The 19,694-nt window shown below is 43.6% G+C and overlaps 1 protein-coding gene and 1 pseudogene across 4 annotated transcripts in view; both read right to left on the bottom strand.

Moving 5' to 3' along the window:
• MTUS2 (microtubule associated scaffold protein 2) overlaps nucleotides 1-19,694 on the bottom strand; it is a 379,630-nt gene that overhangs the window by 55,420 nt on the left and 304,516 nt on the right. For 3 of the 4 annotated variants that reach the window (XM_028107283.2, XM_028107293.2, XM_028107299.2), the window contains one exon: nucleotides 2,931-2,997. In XM_028107283.2, coding sequence (XP_027963084.2) covers nucleotides 2,931-2,997 — 67 coding nt within the window. Of the gene's footprint in view, nucleotides 1-2,930; nucleotides 2,998-14,101; nucleotides 14,156-19,694 lie in introns of those variants that run through there. The other variant, XM_028107303.1, reaches the window with a different exon arrangement.
• LOC114212956 (U6 spliceosomal RNA) lies at nucleotides 5,090-5,189 on the bottom strand (annotated as a pseudogene).

The raw sequence follows: 19,694 nt of genomic DNA, 5'->3' as shown, positions 1-19,694 counted from the left end.
CTGACCCAATTCAAAATCCCCATTCTACAGTGTAGTCCATTGGTTCTCAAATTTCACTGTACTTCACAAATATCTGGGAATTAAAAAAAAAAAACAACCTAGGCCCTATTCTGAAATATTTTGATTCTGTTGCCCTAGAGGTCTTGGAAACTGTTATTTTAAAAAGCATTGCAGGTGATTCTAATATGCACGAGGGCTGAGAACCCCCCGTTAAGGTGATTCTGGCTAGATACTAAAAGCCTTTGCATTTATTCCCACCAAGGATATAAACAACTGATGTGTGCTTATGAGGAGATACTGGTGGAATTCAGGGTTTGAATACAAGTTTGAGCGGTAACTTTTAGATGCGTGGCACAGGCCAGCCCTGTTTTGGGATCTGCGATTTAAATGCTCCTAAACCATTCTGATCGTTTGAAGCTTCTCCCTCTTCCATGTCTGAATTCACAACATGTGGAAATTCCAGCTCCCCCCGCCTTCCCCCCTGCTGCCCCCATGGCCCCTCATGACCCCACGCTCCAGTGGCCCCCATCTGACTCTGCTGACAGGGGTCTAAATAAGGGTAGGGCTGCTGGTAAGGAGACAGGATTGCTCATCTCTCTTTCTAGATGATCATTCCAAAGTCAGCTTTCTAAGCTTCATTCCCTTCTCCCTTCAGGGGTGTTCTTTGCTGGCCAAGATCGGAGAACTCCCAGACTTTAGAGTTAAGAGTAGGGCCCCACAGTGCACTGTCTGCTTTCTCCCATAAATGCAGGCTCTGCAGTGGCTCAGGAAGTTGCTGCAAAAGCATCCACTGGACTGAGTGCTAGGTGGAAGGGTCCAGGCCCTGCTGCTGCCAAGGCCTTCTGCACCCCCCACCTCACCCCACAGTTGATTCATTTGGCAGATGATTTCTGGTTCTATTCTTAGCACTAATGCAGACATCAAGTAAGACTCAAATACAAAAACTCAGTGTAATCCTTGTGTGGTTCCTGCTGCCTTCAGAAGCTTCAGAAAAGGACAGAGGGAAGTGGCACTGGATTTGGCATACCCTATCTGGTTGGGTCAGGGTGCACACCCCAGATCCAAAGCTTATCCATGGGGGTGCAAACATCCCTCAGGGGAGGAATTCAGGCGACAATGGAAGACCTTGTCCTCTATTTTCAGATTTAAGCTACTACACCCCTAATAGGAGAAGCTCCTTTACAGGTTGCTTTATCAGCAGTATCCTCTTTAATCGACCTTCCTTTTTAGGAAGGAGAACCTGAGGGACAGAGCGGTCAGCCAACTTGCTCTACCTGAACTTGGGTCATTGGCCTGCAAAGCCCATGCTCAGAACCACTAAGTCTCAGAACAATCTACGAACTCATCCATTTCGAGAAACACGCCCACTCGTGGCCCTCGGCTTCCTGGGAGCCCGTCTCAGAAACTCCACCATTGCTGTTCCTGGCAGGCCTCCCTCAGAAAACCTATATCTGGGCTCAGGCACTGGGGCCCCTCGTCAGGGGATGGCCAGGGGCAGGGGCCCCTGCAGCTGGGGCAATCTCGCTGCTCAGGGTCACACACAGGCGAGGCTGGGAAGGAGGAACGGTTCTTTACGGCTTTCCCACAGGGGCCTGCTCTCCTTAGAGGGGAGAAAAGCCCACTGTTGACCCACCTCAATGACAAAAGAAGTCACAAAACTCACAGTGAAGAAAGAAACCTCAGTTTTTAAAAAGGGGGAAAATAGAGGGGAGGGGAGGAGGGGAAACGACGTTCAGAAATCATTATGGGGTCCACTGCACATCCTCGGGCCCACGTTCCCCAGGGAAGTCTGGTCTTCAGATTCAAGGCCTATTTGCATGGCTGGCCTGAAGGAAAAGGTGCAGTGCCACCTGCCAAGGATGGCTGGGACTGTTCAAGGCCCTTCACTTGTGAAGGGAGCCACACCTGCACTTGGCGGGCTGCCTGCAGGGCCACACGGGATGGAGGTGAAGTGCTCTCTGTAAAGAGAAGAGAGCAGGCCAACGGGAAAAGGCCATGCTAATTTCACCTTTGCGGACTGATTCCTGGGGAAACAGAGGAACAGAACCCCAAGAGACAAATGGGATCAAGAAATTGGAACATGGAGGGGCGCCTGGGTGGCTCAGTCGGTTGAGCGTCTGCCTTCGGCTCAGGTCATGATCCCAGGGTCCTGGGATTGAGCCCCGCATTAGGCTCCCTGCTCAGCGGGGAGTCTGCTTCTCCCTCTCCCTCTGCCTGCCTCTCTGCCTACTTGTGCTCTCTCTCACTGTCAAATAAAGAAATACAATCTTAAAAAAAAAAAAAGAAATTGGAACATGGAAAATACTTGGTCTGATCTTTGGCTTAGACGTGAAAGCCCATCCATCTCTCAGACACCCCCGGTCTGGGGATCATCGTATCTTCTGCAAGGTCTCTTATGGTTCAGAGTGAGCTATACCATAAGCCAGCCAAAGACTAGGAGTTTTGACATAACCCTAGCATGCTTAATCCATCCAGGCTTATGTTTCTGATCTCATTCTATATCAGAGTGTTTCATGGCAAGGTACACGGCAGCAGGAAGCCTTGGAATATGTGCAGAGATGGATTGCAGAGAGCACCCTGCAGCACCCTGCTTCCTTTGGAGCTCTGCCTGCCCTGGGGGTACCTAGGCAGAGGGGTGCTGGTCACAGCACACCACGCAGATGGATGTGTGTGCTGCCATCTGCGAAGAACAGAATCGAGGCCAGATTAGTTCCACCGTGATGTTATGAAGCTTTCTAACAACAGAGATGTAAAAATTATGGCTCCCTACAAGGCTTCAACCACCCACCACTGTGCTGGGGAAGACACTTTATTTTCCAGGCAGCCTTGCCCTGGCTGATTACACGAGGCATAACTGCTTTTGTTACACACATTCATAGGTATCAGGAAAAGACAGTCTTTATGTTCCTCATTGTCAATGCCCTACTTACCAACTTCATCCCTGATGTTTGCAAGTTCGATTGACAGCTCTTTTTCTTTCACAAGGGCACTTTCATTCTGCAAAAACAAAACAGATACTGAGAGTCCCCTAGTTTTATGCTAGATAAGCACTTTCACATGTTTAATTAATGAATCACATTAAGCAAATATTTATAAGTCTAGCCCTTAAGGAGATAATTTTTTCCTTATATAAGCATAGAGAAAAATCACAAAGCAGAGTCTGACTCATTCATTTATATCACATTCAAATTGCAAAGCTTGCAATGTAATAATAATACCCCTCGTTGTGCTTTTCTCTGTATTGTTCTCTGGTATACATCGTCCTACAATACTTCCTTGCGTGCCTATGCCCTGCACAGTAATCCCCTGGTAGGTATTGTTATACGCTGTTAATCATTACCGCTAGTAGGAGATTTTTGACCATGAAGACATCCATGCCATATTTCTCCGAGGGGCAAGTACTTATTTTTCCAACTGTCCCCTTACACTTAACACTTTTGTCCATACATCCATGGTTGGCTACCTAATAAATACTGGATAGAAAACAACGTGAAACATTTTTCTTTGTAAGAAGACCAACACCAAAATTTAAAGTTTCCAAGTCTTTTGTGCACTGTCTGCATCACTAGAAGGAACAAAAGTCCCACTTGAAATGTTTTTCAGTGCAAAGAACAGCCATTTGTAATTAAATGACTGCTAAGTTGTTTTCAGATCATATGTCTTCCCTGACATAAAACAGGAGTACCTGAAGATATGCTGAATTTGTAATCTGGGTTACGGAGTCACCAGAAATAGTGACATGAGTTATGCTTTCACTGTTACTAATAATAACGAGGGAAGGTGCGCTATATAAATCCTCTTCACGTTAGAGATACCAAAAATGTAGGCCTTCACAGAAAGTCTCTTCCTTCTATAGAATGTACTCCCAGAGCAAACATTTCTCAAAAGGGACCTGAAGCTAAAATGTGTACCAGATATCTAGCATGAATATCATCAGGGTCTTGTGACTGTTCTTTCTTTCTTAACCTCCTTTGACTCCGATTGCAGCACCTCCAAGGAACCCATATCCAATGTAAATCAGCAGCTGGTACAATCTTGTGTCTTTGGCTACTATGTGTACATCTGGGTTACACGTGTGCTACTTTGGGTTGAGGGGACGGATGGTCCCAGGTCATCCAAAGGGTGTTTGCCATGCAATGTCATAATTTCATAATACCTAAGTAAAACTCTATTTGCATAATAAAATGAGAGCTATTTTAGTCACAGACATCAATGCTTCTTAGCTCATGGTTTTTTTTAAAGAATAATGTAGCAATAATATATCCTTTGAGGGAGAGAGGATCCCCATTTTATTCATGAAGCCTCACTCTTTCCATCCCAGCCCACAGTATCTTTGCCTTTCCTGAACTTGAAGGCTAGCAATCACACCTGAGAGTAGATATTTTCCTAATCACTAAGCGATGCTGCCTCTGTGTCATGCCCACTGCACAGGGTCATTATGAGGGTTGAAGTAATTAATATATGCAAAGTAGTTAGAAGGTTGCCTGACACTTAGCAAGCTCTAATATAAATGTTAGTTGTTATTATAACTCTGTTGCTTTCCTTTCATTTCATTTGCAACTGGATAACATCCTACAGATACTAGGGGCTTCTCCATATTAAGGATCTAAATGTGTTTAGAATTGGCATATTCTTATGCTCTGTTTTTTTGTTTTGTTTTGCTTTCTAAAATACCTTCTTGGGGTGCCTGGGTGGCTCAGTTGGTTAAGCATCTGACTCTTGATTTCGGCTTAGGTCATGATCTTAGGGTCCTGGGATCAAGCCCTGCGTGGGGCTCTACGCTCAGTGCAGAGTCTGCTTGTCCCCCTCCCTTTTGCTCCTCCCCCAACTCATGCTCTCGCTCTCAAATAAAAACAAAACAAAACAAAACAAAACAAAAACCTACTTGGCTCTGCCCTGATTCTATTCTAAGTTTGAAGTCTGGTTAACAGGGAAAGAGTTCAATCAGACAGAACACAGGGATTTTCTATGTTTGTTCTAACACAGCATAATGTGGCCGGCTGACTTTCAACTTGTTACTACAAATTAAGAAAATCTGGTATTCCAGAGAGGGTAAATTTCAGTATTTACCCTGAAATAATATATATATTCAAATATGGAATGAGTACTGATTTGCATGTCATCCTTGCTCAGAGGCCATGCTAATCTTCTCTGTACCTGAAATAATCTTGAACTAGTGAAAAAATTAACTTGTTTCTAGCACCAAGAATAATTTTTGGGGATGCCTAGATGGCTCAGTCGGTAGAGGATGCAACTCTTGATCTTGGGGTTGTGAGTTCGAGCCCCATGTTGGGTATAGAGATTACTTAAAAAAATAAAATCTTAAAAAAAAAATAATTTTTAATCCTCAGTTCCTAAGCACAGCCAGAGAACAGAAATAAAGCTGACCCTTGAACAACATGGGTTTAAACTGCGTGGGTCCCCTTTTCCACTTGAATTTTTTCTGATAAATACAGTACAGTACTGTACATGTATTTTCTCTTCCTTGTGATTTTTAATTTATTTTAATTTATTTATTTTTGACCTTTTAAAAAAAGATTTATTTATTTATTTGAGAGAGAGAGAGAAAGCATGCATATACTCATGTGAGGGGGGCGGAAGGGCACAGGGAGGGGGAGAGAATCCTCAAGCAGACTCCCTGCTGAGTGCAGAGCCCTCACGACCCTGAGATCACGACCTGAGCGGAAATCAAGAGTCGGACACTCAACCAACTGAGCCACCCAGGCGCCCCTTCCTTGTGATTTTTTAACTAATATTTTCTTTTCCCTAGTTTATTGTTAGAATATCGTATCTAATACATAAAACATACAAAATATGTCTTAATCAACTGTTATAGGTAAGGCTTCCGGTCGACAGGGTATTACTTGTTAAGTTTTTGGAGGGTCAAAAGTTATACACAGATTTTTGGCCGTGCAGGGGGTCGGTGCCCCTGATCCCTGCGTTCTTCAAGGGTTAACTGTACTGCACTTATCAGTCCCCAAATAGCATTGCTGAAGTATTCACAGTGAGAGTGCCGAAAGATGCAAAGACTTAGATGAGGTTAGGCAGTGAACAACCAGAACTTAAAATACAACAAACCAACTCTAATTTCTAATGCTCTAGTGCGAGCCAACACTTCCCCCAGCTCCCAACAGTCGCAGCCCGCCCCCCACCCCACAGTCCCCGCCAGGGAAGGAAGCCCTGGGTGGATGTTAACAGTGTCCTGCCCAGCGAGCTCCCAAATTACAAGAGATCTGTCTACACTTTCCAGCTATAGGAGAATAAGACATTTGGGGAAGGAGTGGCTTAGAGGTCCAGTAAGGAGGACAGGCCTCGGCTGGAGACGGTGCTGATGGTGGTAGGGATTGTGGGTGACCTTCAGACTTGAATCACTTTGGTGAAAAGCTAATGCTGGTACTGACAGCCAGGCCTGCTCCACCCATCTTTGCTTGAGGAAAAACACACTGAGGGAATATAAGAAGCAAGAAATAGGCAGGGGACAGGTGAGACTATAGATCCTGCACCCTCTCCATTTTGGGAAGACTGAAGGAAGATAACCCAAGCCCACCCGCATCACCAACCTTTTGCAAGCATAGCCTGTAATACCAACCAGTTTCAAACTATGGTCATCAAATAGCATACTAAGTAAGGATCGATCAGCTGCCAAAGATTAGCAACAAACCTGAAGACGTAAATGTCAAGGAGAACAACTAAACTCTGGTAAGGTCTGGCTAATTACTGCACTAATATTAGTGTGAAACCTTCCAAACACTTTACCTATGCCAGGCACGGGGATGGGTAAGCCCTTCATTTCACTTAGTCCTCCAAATGCTGTCAAGTGGGTCCTGGGTTCTAGTTCCCTGTGTGGAGGATGCAACTGGGGCTCCACGGCTCAACAACCAGCCCCTGCACGACTGGCTAGGAAACGGCGAAGCCAGAGTCCACACCCTTGGCCAAGCACAAACACACGGAGAGCGCCCCCTCCTACCCATGCTTATAGAGACACAGCATCAAGATCCAAGTTGCATGGATCCTCAGATGGGATATGAGCACAGAGTTTTCATACCTAAGTTTGAGAGAGTCAGTGTCACCTCCTGACTACTTTTTCAAAAAAAAAAAAAAAATTCCTTGGTTGTATTCACACCTCATCCTACCACCGGAACTACCAACACGTCTCCATGGTATTGATTTGTCGGTCGCATGCAAGGACCTGTCTCGTATAGCCTACCAGGGGCTGTAACTTCTGATAGGGTAGCCGTTCAGCTTTCCCCATCAGCTGTCCCTAACCCCTTCTGGTGGCCTGCTAATACATTCCTCCTGAAGATGCAGGCTCAGCCCAGCGCCGCTCGCTCAGGCCAGACTGTGCAGACTGGCGACAATATTTCCTTCTTAAGTGCTTGTTTTTGAAATGATACCAACTCTTCTAATTTATGAATTTTCTGCATCAGTGAAGTTACTTTTTGTTTCCTGCAGAATGACGTAGTGCTGCCCTGCAATGGAGTGAGTCAACAATGAGGATTATAGGAACTCCCTTCCTTAAGGCAAGAAGGGAACCTCAAGAAACCTTCCATTCTCTCCACCTGACTCTAAGTTACCTTCCATCCATCATGGCTCAACAGAGTCCTGCAGTGATCTTGCAAGGCCCATAGGTTCTGTTGAATACCCAGGAGGAAGACCGCCCCAAAGACTCCCTTTGAAAGGATCTCATGCCACTGCTCCCTTTAGCTCCCCAACCTAAGCCAGTGCAGCGTGATGACATGGTGGGATGACTGAAATATGAGCAAGGCCTCCTCCGACGGCCCAGTGTGAGATCAGTGCTTCCCTACATGGGGAATGAGTGGAAAATTCCTAACTGGTGCCAAGCACATGAGCTCCTGCTTTCACTCCAAAGGCCTAAAAATAGAACTCAGTATTAACCATCCAAACTATCCCGGTGACACAGTCCAGAAATCGCCAAGTCCAAAAGGCCATTCCTCTACAATTACTGTTTACTCTATGACAGGCTTAACTGGAAATGGACCCTTGGGGAACATTCATCTAAGCCCCATACCAACAGCTGTGTCTTCTTAGCCACCTTTTTTATTTGGTCACGTACCTCTCTTTCGCACACTGAGTTCTCTCTTCTCTTTAGTGTGGTTCGCTGTATTCACAGATGGAATCTGAGATGAGCCCCATAAAACATCCAGCTCTCCCCTTCTACCTCTAGCCCCGAACATAGCACCGCAAGTCTGCTACAGCAAAGCCTACATTTCTTCTCCATATGGATCTCCATGCTAAAGGTGCCCCCAGACTCTGGGGGGAATGCTGCCTTTAATCTTTCCTAGAGACACAAGGCTGGCAAAGCATACAACCTGCTAATCATTCCACTAGCTTCAAGTTAACTGGATGTGTGGCCAAGCCCCAAGCCAGCCTGCCACTCTCTGTTATTTTAATGTGCTTGGTCAATGGGGGTTATCTGTTCAAGAGGCTGATGCTACCCATGTGAACTTGGTGGTAAGAGGAAGTGAAAATGCTACTCCTTGCTAGCATTGCCCAGGCAATTCTACACTTGGGCGCCTGCCACCTAAGCAAGCTCCTCCTTGAATCAGAAACCAACAGAACATTCTGCTTCTTATTAAAGCTGAGTGTTGGGGGAATCTGAGGTGCCTTCACCCCAACTAGTCAATCCAGGAATAGGGAATTCATACAAAACAGCACGGATTTATTCAGTGCCTACTATGTACCAGGTAGACATACCAGGCAGGATATTTCTGCCTTCAAGGAGTTGAAGAGTCTCCCAAAGAGTCAGTAAAGTGAAGATGCAATTATAAAACAATGCGATAGAACTCAAGCAGGCGGGGCTGTCTCCAGAGAATTCCTGAGCCTGGAGGATGAACACACAGGAGGAATGTGGGAGCCCCCCAGGCAAAAGCCAGGAGGACTGTGACACAAAACAGCACCGGAGGCTATTTTTCTGTGTCACCTGTGTCACCCCTGTTATACGGGTCCTTCTCTTCTTCTCGCCTTCTTCCTGCCTCTGGTTTGTGATGCTCCCTGACGGAGTTCCTGATCAGCTACAAGGGGACCGATGGCAATGTCCTGCCTCTGGTCTGTGATGCTCCCTGACGGAGTTCCTGATCAGCTACAAGGGGACCGATGGCAATGTCCTGCCTCTGGTCTGTGATGCTCCCTGATGGAGTTCCTGATCAGCTACAAGGGGACTGATGGCAATGTCCTAAAACTCACTGCAGTTCTGAGTGTTTTGATCAGCTGTCTTTTCCCCACCAGATTTTTCTTTTAAAAAGAGGGATACACACAGACACACACACACACACACACAAACACAAATTAAAAAATATATACATGTAAGCCCACAGACTACCAACCAATTTCTCATTTCTCGTATCTTTTTAGCCTGCCCTGGAGTCAATGCCGATAAAACCAATTCAACTATACAAGCTGGGCCACCTTTTCACGGGCCAAACAGAAGAACCATACAGGGAATTAAATAAGAAATCTATAGAATTCTGCTATTTGAAGAAACTTCCAGATCCTTTTTATTGTGAATTTCTGAAATGCAAAATGATGTACATACACACGAAATTATAAAGAGGTTAAGGAGTTTTTCATCCTTCCCAGAAACAATATTGCTTTTCACCCATGCCTCCATGAGTTCAGGTTAGGGTTTAATTCTACATGGCAGAACTTTGTTTTAATAGGGAAATATTTTCTCTTGTATTTCAAAATGAACCAGCCACAAGATGACATCAACAGAACATATGTCTTCAGTGTTGTTTTCATAACACCTTTGGTGAACGCTGCAATCATTTTCAGTATTAATACTGGGAAGATTGGCCAGATTCATAATACAGCTCTGTGGAAAATTCCTTTGGGAGGTGGACTGACCTTTTGTTTTTCATTTCAGTTATTATGGCTTTAAGGCAGTTCTGAAGGCCTGCTTTGACTTGGTCAATAAGTATTATTTCTTTCACATATAATTAACACAGGGCACTGTATTTTTCTATCTGCTTTTCTACTCTGCAACAAAATTTAATATAGACTGGTCAAGGGAAAGTATCACTCACATTTAATATTCTTAATTACATGTCAGTGTCTACTTGTGTGAAAAATGAGCAAAACCACATCTTGTTTTAAAAGAAATCAGAAAGACTCAACTTACGGTGCATTACCCTAGCCTTTTTCCTGTGTATCGGTGATTATAAAACATCTAGCTTCCTAAGGCGCTGACTTAATAAGGCAATGCCATACCCCACCTGGATTACCAATCGACAACTAGAAAGGACAGTCTTATGGGGCCCAAGGTGAAGGAATGTGAATCCAAAGAAGTAATGCTGGGAAATTCTGGATCCCAGAGTAAGCAGAAGAAAGGAAAATTAGCCAGTGCCATGATTTTTAATCAATTTATGTATCACTACAGAAGTTTCTTGACCTTCCTGGATTTTATCTTATCACCTTCCCAAACTTATTACTGTCAGGTACCAGATGCCTGTGAAGAACAGTGAGGTGTCTTCTCCAAACCCCAACCCCTACCAACAATTTAGAGAAAAGGTAAATAAGATCAGCCTTTGCAATTATAATCAACACGTATAAGGTTAGGGTGGAGATATGCAAAGTAACCGCCAAGGGGATAGGACAGTACCTAAGCCAGCAAGACAAGGCGACTTGTAGTAGAGGGAGCAAAAGGAGCTTAGAAGAAGCAGTCACCAAGACAGGTGACAATCATGTAGCCTTTTCAAGTACATTTTCGGCTGGAGGGGTGATGGGACATGGACACGTAAGCTCTGAAGACACTGAATGCCTAAAGACCATAACTTGCTGGCTCAGATTCCATTCTCATCAAAGCTTCTTACGAAGCTGGACTTTTGACTCTAAAAAGAAATACATGTTTCTCAGGCTTGTTATCATGTATTTGTTTGTCAGTGACATTTCTTATTGTTAAAAAACAAGTTGGCACTCTAGTTTGCACTGAGTTTATTTCTCTCCATAACTCAGTGCCCCTAAGAATGATCAGCCCTGGAAGGCTACAGGTAAGGAGTTTCCGTGTGTACAGAGGTGCTGGCTTGGTCCTGAACCAGCTGAGTCCACAGGTGGAAAAGACTTTGAAATCCATCTGGGTGTCCCAATGGCCTTCCCTGATCACACCTTCCTTTTCAAAATACCCACAGAGTGAGTCTTTCTACAGATTACCTCTCTGTTCAAAATCCCAAGATGGATTTCTACTACTTATAACTCAAGTTAAAAAACTTGGGTCTGGCTTTCAGCCTGGAAAATGTTTCCCCACACTCCCTATGTGCTTGGGTTTCCCGCTGTGTTTATTCTCATCTTTCATCAAACCGGGCTAAAGTACCTTTACTTATGCACTCCTTGCTTAGAATTCCATTCCTGTTCCTCACACAGTTCATTAAAACTCTACCCCATTCCTCAAAGTGCAATTCATGTTCCATTTTTTCCAAGAAACCTTGCCCAAGATTCCAGCATGGATTTCTCCTTTCACTAGATTCCAGAAACAGGTATGGTCAATACCACATGACTTTCACTTCATTATACTCCAGTCTTGTATTGATGTGTTAATTGCTCCACATGTGTTACTGTTGCCTACCCAGCTTGTAATTTCTCTGGGAAAGATGGAAATACAACCCACCGAAGAACTGGTAAACTCCACAGGGCAGGTTGTGCCCTTCTGAGAATTCTTTGATAGCCCCCATAATAACTGGGCAATAAATCTTGTAAATACTGTAAACCAAGCAAGAAATATTGTCAATGAATAGATTTTTTGAAAAGCTAAAGATACATAAAGCACAATCAGCTTTAAAAAACCATTTGTTCGTTTAACACATTTGTATTTATTTTATACTTCATGCAAGATTCTATAGTTTCTCCCAGTAAATGAATGCTAAATAAGCATCTTTGGGTTTATATTTCTTAGCCCCATCTCTGAAACTATTACTTAAAATATCTTTAATTGCCCTATGACTCTTTTCAGAACACCTCTAATCTGCACTAATAATTAAAAATGTTTCACATTTCAAAATTGAGTTCTCAAAATTAAGTCTTTTATTTTGTACCCATATAAAGTTCTGAGGAAATGTTTCTTTCTTTCTTCTTCTTTGTTAAGGTTTATTAGGCTGGTCTAAAGGAAGCAAGATTTATCAATAATTTCATCAGGCCTCTTTGAAATGTTGATGCTGGGACCGTTAAAGCAAATTAACAGACTGATGGATTTTACCTTGGGATTCAAAGAAGCTGGAGACTGGAGTGGATCCCATAATACTCTCAGCATCCAACGCCTGGCCCAATAGGTAACCGCTGAACGGACAAATGATTTTGGCGTGCTGCCTGTGAAGGTGTCCTTAAAAGCAGTTGACTAAATAAAGCAATGACTTTTTTAATTTTAAAAAAGAAAATCCTCAATTCCTAAAATGAGCACCTATGAATATATAGTTTCAAAACCTCCCCTGGGGATACTGCTCTAAACTATGGCAAAGGAAAGTCAAGACACGTGGTGTACACATAATGAGAAAGTTGATAGATGCAGTTTTTAAGTTTTCATCAGCAAAGAATAATTGGTATTAAGTTTGAAGTTTCAAAGTTAAAACATTTAAAAGTTACTTAAACATCACACTGCTGGATGAGAAGACATACTATTTAATTGTCTTCCCAAATCTCCCAATTAAAGAATGCCACAGAGATGATTATTTTTAAGAATTTGATTTGAAACAAAAAAGGAGGATGGGTTCACTTTATATTTTCTCAAGAAGTCCTGCGGATTACAGCTTCTATTTCTAAAATTTTTGTACCATGACTTAAGCATATGAACATTATACTATTGTTGGACATGCAGTAAACCCTTCCCTTTTATTACAACTACCGTGACAAAGCTTCCTTCAATACCTTTTTTGTGACCACTTCTCTTGAAAAAGGGCTTAATCGCTTCAATATTGAATTTGCAGGTAATTGAGGGCAAATGTCTTTTATTTCTATTTGTTAAAAGCTCATAAATGTGTGTATAAATATTTTAGGTCATACTCATGGTAGTAAAAGCAAAACCCATTAAAATAGTTACTCCTATAGGAAAAAAAGTACCCGGTAACTTTTAAAATATCAGTGTAATTTTCCTAGGTCAAAGTTCATAAACAGAACTGATAACGAAGATGTTCCCAAGTGACCTCCTTGTAATGAGTTTCATATCAAGCTATTTATTTATTTTCCTTTACCTGGTCACACACTATACCTCAAGCTATCTATAGAGCTGATGCCCATGTGGGTAGAGAAGAGGCAATTTCAACCCTTTATTAAGTCCCATTTCATGCATCTTGGAGAAATCCAAATGTATGTGAGAAAAAAAACATCACAGAGACAAGATTTCTTGCCAACATACTTCTAGTAGTGGAATTAAGAGCATCTCCCAACCTCTCTGTAAACTCACAGGCAAATGTCAAAAGCAAAGAAAGGCTTTGTGTTGGAATTGTCATACAGTTCTCACTTGCTCCTGCTCTATTCTCAGGTCCCTGGCTGTGAAATTTCCTTCCAGTGAAGACTTGAACACACCCTCTGACTCTGGGGCCGCTTCAGGTTTCACCTCTACGTTAGTCACCCCTATGTGATGCAAAGAAGTACAGCGGGGACAACAGTACTGGTGCTTTCTTCTCTGCCCTAAGAATATAAATTACAAGGATGGATGCTGTTTATAAAAAAGTGGGAAACTTTCAAAGTTAGCAGTTGGCCAAGAGAAGCATGTCTAGCTAATAGAAATTCCCAACCGGAACGCCTTAGGTTTCGCAGGTACATTACAATGCATTAGGAATATTGCAAGGATTTCTTGGCAGTCTGGATTTCAGGATGTTTGAGCGGAGCCCTGCTGTTTCCGGAAAATGCAACAGCTGCATTTGAGACTGTAGGAATAGAGAATTATGTAAGGCACTGCAGAGTAGGTGAGACCAAATGTTTCTGCGAACGGCACTCACACTTCAGCACACTGGAACCAGTAAGGACAGCCTCGGGCTCGCCAACAAAGCGCACACACATGCGAGGGGAGAGAGACAGAGGTGGCTGGCTCAGGCTTCCTCTCTGCTCTTTCAAAGGAGGGTCGGGGGGAGAGAGGGGGGTAGGGAAGGCAAAGTACCGTCTTGTCCAGGCACTGAAGGCAGTTATAAGGCTTGCAGCAGCAGTGGCCCATCCCGGCAGGCTGGCTGGCAAGGGGCCCTCCTTCATTCAACGTGTCAGCGGGTAATTCCTAAGGCGAGGTAATGGCTCAGGCGAGAGGGGTGCGCCGCCGGGAGCTGTCACAACTTCCATGTGGTCCCCTCGGCTACCTTATTTCTCCTAATAACTTCAGGAATCCGGAGCCGGAGGACCGGGAGGAGGAGCGCCGCGCGGCCGCGTTAGGATCCTGCTGCGGGGAGGGGCAGGGCGGGAGCCAGGGAGGGAGGGACAGACAGGCGGCAGGGAGGGTCACTTTGCCACGGGAATCCTCAGAGAGAGGCAAATCAATAGTCGCATAACAATCGAGCATTGCCCAGTGCCAGCTCCCTAGGAGGCCAGCAGCCGCCCAGCCCGGGAGCCGCGGCCGCTCCCACCCTCCTCGAGTGCGGATGCGCCTCTGCACGCCGCAGGCACGCCTGGGGAGGACGCAGGAAACACAAAAGAAGAGCCTGGGCTTCCAGGGGTACTCTGGGCTGAGCCCTACGGCAGGGGCCCGAGGGACTTGGCTCTGCTCAAAGACTGGCTCTCTACGTTCCTGAGAAGTACAAATATCTACAGGCGTGAAGTGTATGGTCTCTCCTCCATGTAACTCCTCCCCTGGGTACTGGTTGCTGCTGGGGACCACCAATGGCTCATTTCCAAATTGGTGTGCCATGAACAAATTTGCCCTATTCGATGGTATCTTTGTAATTGAGATGTGATTGTGGAATCGCTTGCCTAGGCTGACAGGCACAAACCAAGTGGCTTAAGCAATTAAAATTGGGGTTTGGGGTAGATCTTTCTCCTGGGCGTATTTGCATAAAAGCCTTAGAGGACTTGATCTTTCTAGGCAATTAGTAATTTTTCAAACAGTTAAAAATCAGAAAGAGAAGGGGATGGAGGCAAAAGTTCCCCCCCCCTAAAGAGATGTATTTAAAAATAAAAAAAGAGGCAGGTGTTTGCGAGGTTAACTTTATATTTCCTGGTAACTCAAAGGAGTAAATCCTGCAATGTACACCTGCAGAAATACACAATTACATCTTTGCCCACTAAATTTGCCTAAGACTGTAAGCAGACAATAGTTGTAAAAATTAGATAATTTTACTAAATTGAGATCTTCTAAGGAGGTTTTAATTAAGGAGCACAGGCTATTTCAATTTGCTTGGAGAGAGGACAAGGGTATTTGGTGATCAAATACGAACAGCCTGAAATGTGTGCCCTAAACTTGAAAAAATAAGCTCAAATCTTTATTCAAAGGTAACTGGTAAACACTTATTTATCAACTACATTCAAAAACCAAACAAATACCTAACAGGTAACTTAGCACAATTCTTTAACATGGCTGCACCTACCCAAATTGTATGTATTTAAATTAAATTCCTATCAAAATTTTAAATGTACATCTATCCTACAATAATACTCATGTAAATATGCAAGGGTATATGCATAAGGATATTCCATTTAGCACTATTTGTAACAGCATAAAAATGGGAAACATCCTAGGTATCCAACACCTTTCCACCGTATGGAAACATTGAGTGAGGAGATAAACTTTTAGAAAACACAAAGCCAAACTACACACATAGACACATTTGTATATGTCCAGAAGAAAGCTTCTGGGAAAATGCACACTGTTCATATAAGAACATCCTACCCTTGGGGAATGGGAAATAGGAGTAAGGGAGAAATTTTGACTTTTTTTTTTACCCTCTTGCCAGCATGTGGGATTAAAAACAATTAATTTATTAATTTTTTATTGTTTGAAAATAAAGTGTCCTGAGGGAACACAGCCCAGGCTTGGTCATGTTAGAGGCACATGGCTACCTCCTTCTCATATAGGCTTGCTCTCGGTAGCGGGGAGCCTGGGCACACGTCTCAGCGGGACAGAAGCTCACGCCACCTCGAGCTGAAACCTGGCCCAAGAGCTGTTCCTGGGACTTTTGAAACCTTGGGAGAAGACCTTTATATTGCAAGAAGCAGTGCCTTGGTGCACCCATGTTCACAGGAGCCCAAAGGTGGGAACAACCCAAGTGTCCACTGACTGATGAATGGACAAGACGTAGTCTAGCCACACAGTGGAATATTAGTCAGCCTTAAAAAGGGGGGACGTTCTGACATGTGCTTCTGCATGGATGAAACTTGGGGACATTAAGTGAAGTAAGCCAGTCACAAAAAGACAAAGAGACTATATGATTCCACTTACAGGAGGTACCCAGAGCAGTCAAATCCATGGAGACAGAAAGTAGAATTGTGGTTGCTAGGAACCAGGGGTGTATTTGGAAGATAAAAAGAATCCTAGAGGGATGTCTACTTTCGGCTCAGGTCATGAGCCCAGTGCCTGGGATCGCGACTTGCATCAGGCTCCCTGCTCTGCGGGGAAGCCTGCTTCTCCCTCTCCCACTCCCCCTGCTTGTGTTCCCTCTCTTGCATGCTCTCTCTCTGACAAATAAATAAATAAAATCTTAAAAAAAAAAGAGAGAATCCTAGAGATTGGTTACACATAATGCGAATGTATGGAATGCCCCTGAACTCATGTCCACTTAAAAGGTTAAATGGTAAATTTTATGTCATGTGTATTTTAACCACAATTATAAATTTAAAAACAAAAACCAAAAACTGTTGGCTTGCATTCTAACTGGAGACAGTCCTTGCACAAAAGGTATCTCTCTGATCAAGACAAGGTAGAGCAAAGCCCTGCTGTAGAAGGAGCCAGCAAGATGGGGGAGGTGCTAAGAAGAGCCGCCCTTAATGTACTTCTCCCCACAGTAACGTAAAGCATGATTTCTTTGGCACAGTTGTCCTTCTGCACCTTAGGAAACTTTCTTTCTCAATTAGAATGTAGATTGCACCGTACTAGAAAATTACTTCTTGTTCTTGGATGATGCACGGGCGTGCTTGTGCACCCAGTGGCCCACGGGAGAGTAGGGTGGGATTCAGGAGGCTGTGCAAGAAAGTCAGGATCAGATCCCCCCTCCCTTTTTTTTTATTCAACAGCTTATTATTATTTTTTTAAAAGATTTTATTTATTCATTCGAGACACAGAGATACAGAGAGAGAAAGCTTGAGCAGGGAGAGAGGCAGAGGGAGAAGCAGGCTCCTCACTGAGGCAGGAGCCCGATGTGGGGCTCGATCCCAGGACCCCGGGATCATGACCTGAGCCGAAGGCAGACACTTAACCATCTGAGCCACCCAGGCACCCCAACAGCTTATTATTTTTAATATTTACTAATAGGAGATATTTAAAACCACTCTACCTTTTGATTTGCATTTCTTTGGGAGAGTTACTTGTTTATTAGCAATCTGCATTTTGTCTTTTGTGAATTATCTATCTGTAGTCTTTGCCTGTTGGTATCCTAGGGCTTTTGAAGTTATTTCTGTCAAGCTGCCTGAATTTTTTTTATTCGTTTCAGAGGTAGAGTTTAGTGATCATCAGTTGCATATAACACCCAGGGCTCATTACATCAAGTGCCCTCCAGCTTCCCTTCTCGTGCAGAAGGCTGCAAGGGCACAGGACTGGGGGTAGCCCAGCCCACCCTATGCGGTGTTGCTGAGGTCGCACACGTGGTAAGATCTCAATGCAAATAACCCAGATTTTGAGAGACGCACCCATGTCCTAGAGTGGTGCCATGTCTCTTTCCTTACAAGTTAAAAAGCTTGAAACCTCCTCAAAAATAGAGGGATAAATACAAAGGACCTTCATATACCCATTTCTAGTTTCAACGGTGGTCAAGATTTTGGCACATTTCCTCTATGCCCCTTTTTTCCTTTTTTTTTTTAATGCATCCATCACCCAGGTTCAGCAATTATGGAGATTTTATCACTTTATTTTCATGTGTCCCTTTGATTTTCTTTGTTAAAGTATTTTTTAAACATTTTTTAAGAGATTTATTTATTTTTATTATTATTTTTAATTAACATACACTGTATCATTTGTTTCAGGGGTACTGGCCTGTGAGTCATCAGTCTTACACAATACACGGCGCTCACCACAACACGTACCCTCCCCAGGGTCCATCACCCAGCCACCCCGTCCCTCCCACCCCCCTCAACTCCAATATTTTGAAGCAAAACCCTACACACTTTATTATGCATTGCTAAAAATTATGAACATTTTTATATAATCACAATGCCATTAAAACACCAAACAAACTGACAATATACCCTTGGCATCTAATGACTACTTTGTAACAAAATTTTCCCGGTTTCTCAAATTATTTTACAGTTGGTTTTCTTGAGTCAGGACTCGAACTAGGTCCACATACTACATTTGGTGTTGTCTCTTAGACCTCATTTGTCAACCTCAGTGCCCACCCCTGCCCTCCCTTTCTCCCCCCAGCCATTGACTTGCTCAGAAACTGGGTTGGCTGGCTTGTAGAATGTCCCACATTCTGGTTTTGCCTCTTTGCTTCCTTTGTAATGCCATTTCACTTGTTCCTACATCCCTGAAATGAAATGTTCTGGATGAGATGAAATGAAATGTGGCTGGATGAGATTCAGGTTTAATTTACTTGGGCAACAATACCTCAGCTGTGATGTTGTGCTATTACATCCCATCGGGAAGCACACAATGTCTGGCCGGCCCATTTTTAGTGAAGCTACAGTGTATCAGATGTAATAGCCTCACCTCCTCTGTAAAGTTCCCCATCAACCTTGCCTCTGAGGGTTTCATCTGTTAATGATTATTACCTGAAGCAATTATTTCACTGGGACTTACAACAGGATGTTCTGATTCCGTCATTCTTCTGCATTTATTAGCTGGAATTCTTACATAAGAAAAAATTTTTCAGGGGCGCCTGGGTGGCTCAGTTGGTTAAGCGACTGCCTTCGGCTCAGGTCATGATCCTGGAGTCCCGGGATCAAGTCCCACATCGGGCTCCCTGCTCAGCGGGGAGTCTGCTTCTCCCTCTGACCCTCCCCCCTCTCATGCTCTCTCTCTATCTCATTCTCTCTCTCAAATAAATAAATAAAATTTAAAAAAAAAAAAAAGAAAAAATTTTTCATTATCGACTAAGGTGACTTCAGCTCCCTGCAATACAGTTTATTACAGGAAAGATGGGATCAATGCTTAATCCTTTCAAGTGCCAGTTTTCTGAAGGAAGACTTGCTGTTGCAATGGTATCCCATGAGGTTGTTTGCTTTCTCTCACTTTTTCAAAATATCATTATAAACATGCTTTTGTGTTAATACACACAATGTGTCTTAGTCAATTGCATTTATTATCCTTTTTAGATGCTCAGTTTATTTCATCCCTGGTCAATGAGAGCACCTTCTTGTTGGCCCCTGTGCTCTTTTGACATAACTCTACCTTCCTTGCCTTCTGTATCCTAGGCTCATCTTGGATACTTCCTGCTTCAGATCTGGGACCAGCCATCTCTTCCATGAGCCCTGGTTCCTTCTAGTTGGGAATGAGAATTAGATACCAAAATCCAGGGCCTGGATTTGTTTGTTGCCTTTTGAGGGCTACCTGGTAGGAGTGAGATTTCTCTTGCAGGAAGTGATCCCTCCTACAGACAAAACGTCCTTAGAAGAGGTCA

The sequence above is a fragment of the Eumetopias jubatus genome, unplaced genomic scaffold (assembly GCF_037043125.1).
Source record: "Eumetopias jubatus isolate StellerSeaLion01/CBP00866 unplaced genomic scaffold, mEumJub1_p1.0 scaffold_3, whole genome shotgun sequence".
Lineage (NCBI taxonomy): Eukaryota > Metazoa > Chordata > Mammalia > Carnivora > Otariidae > Eumetopias > Eumetopias jubatus.
The sequence above is the reverse complement of the archived record's forward strand: the minus strand, read 5'-3'. Positions and strand labels throughout refer to the sequence as shown.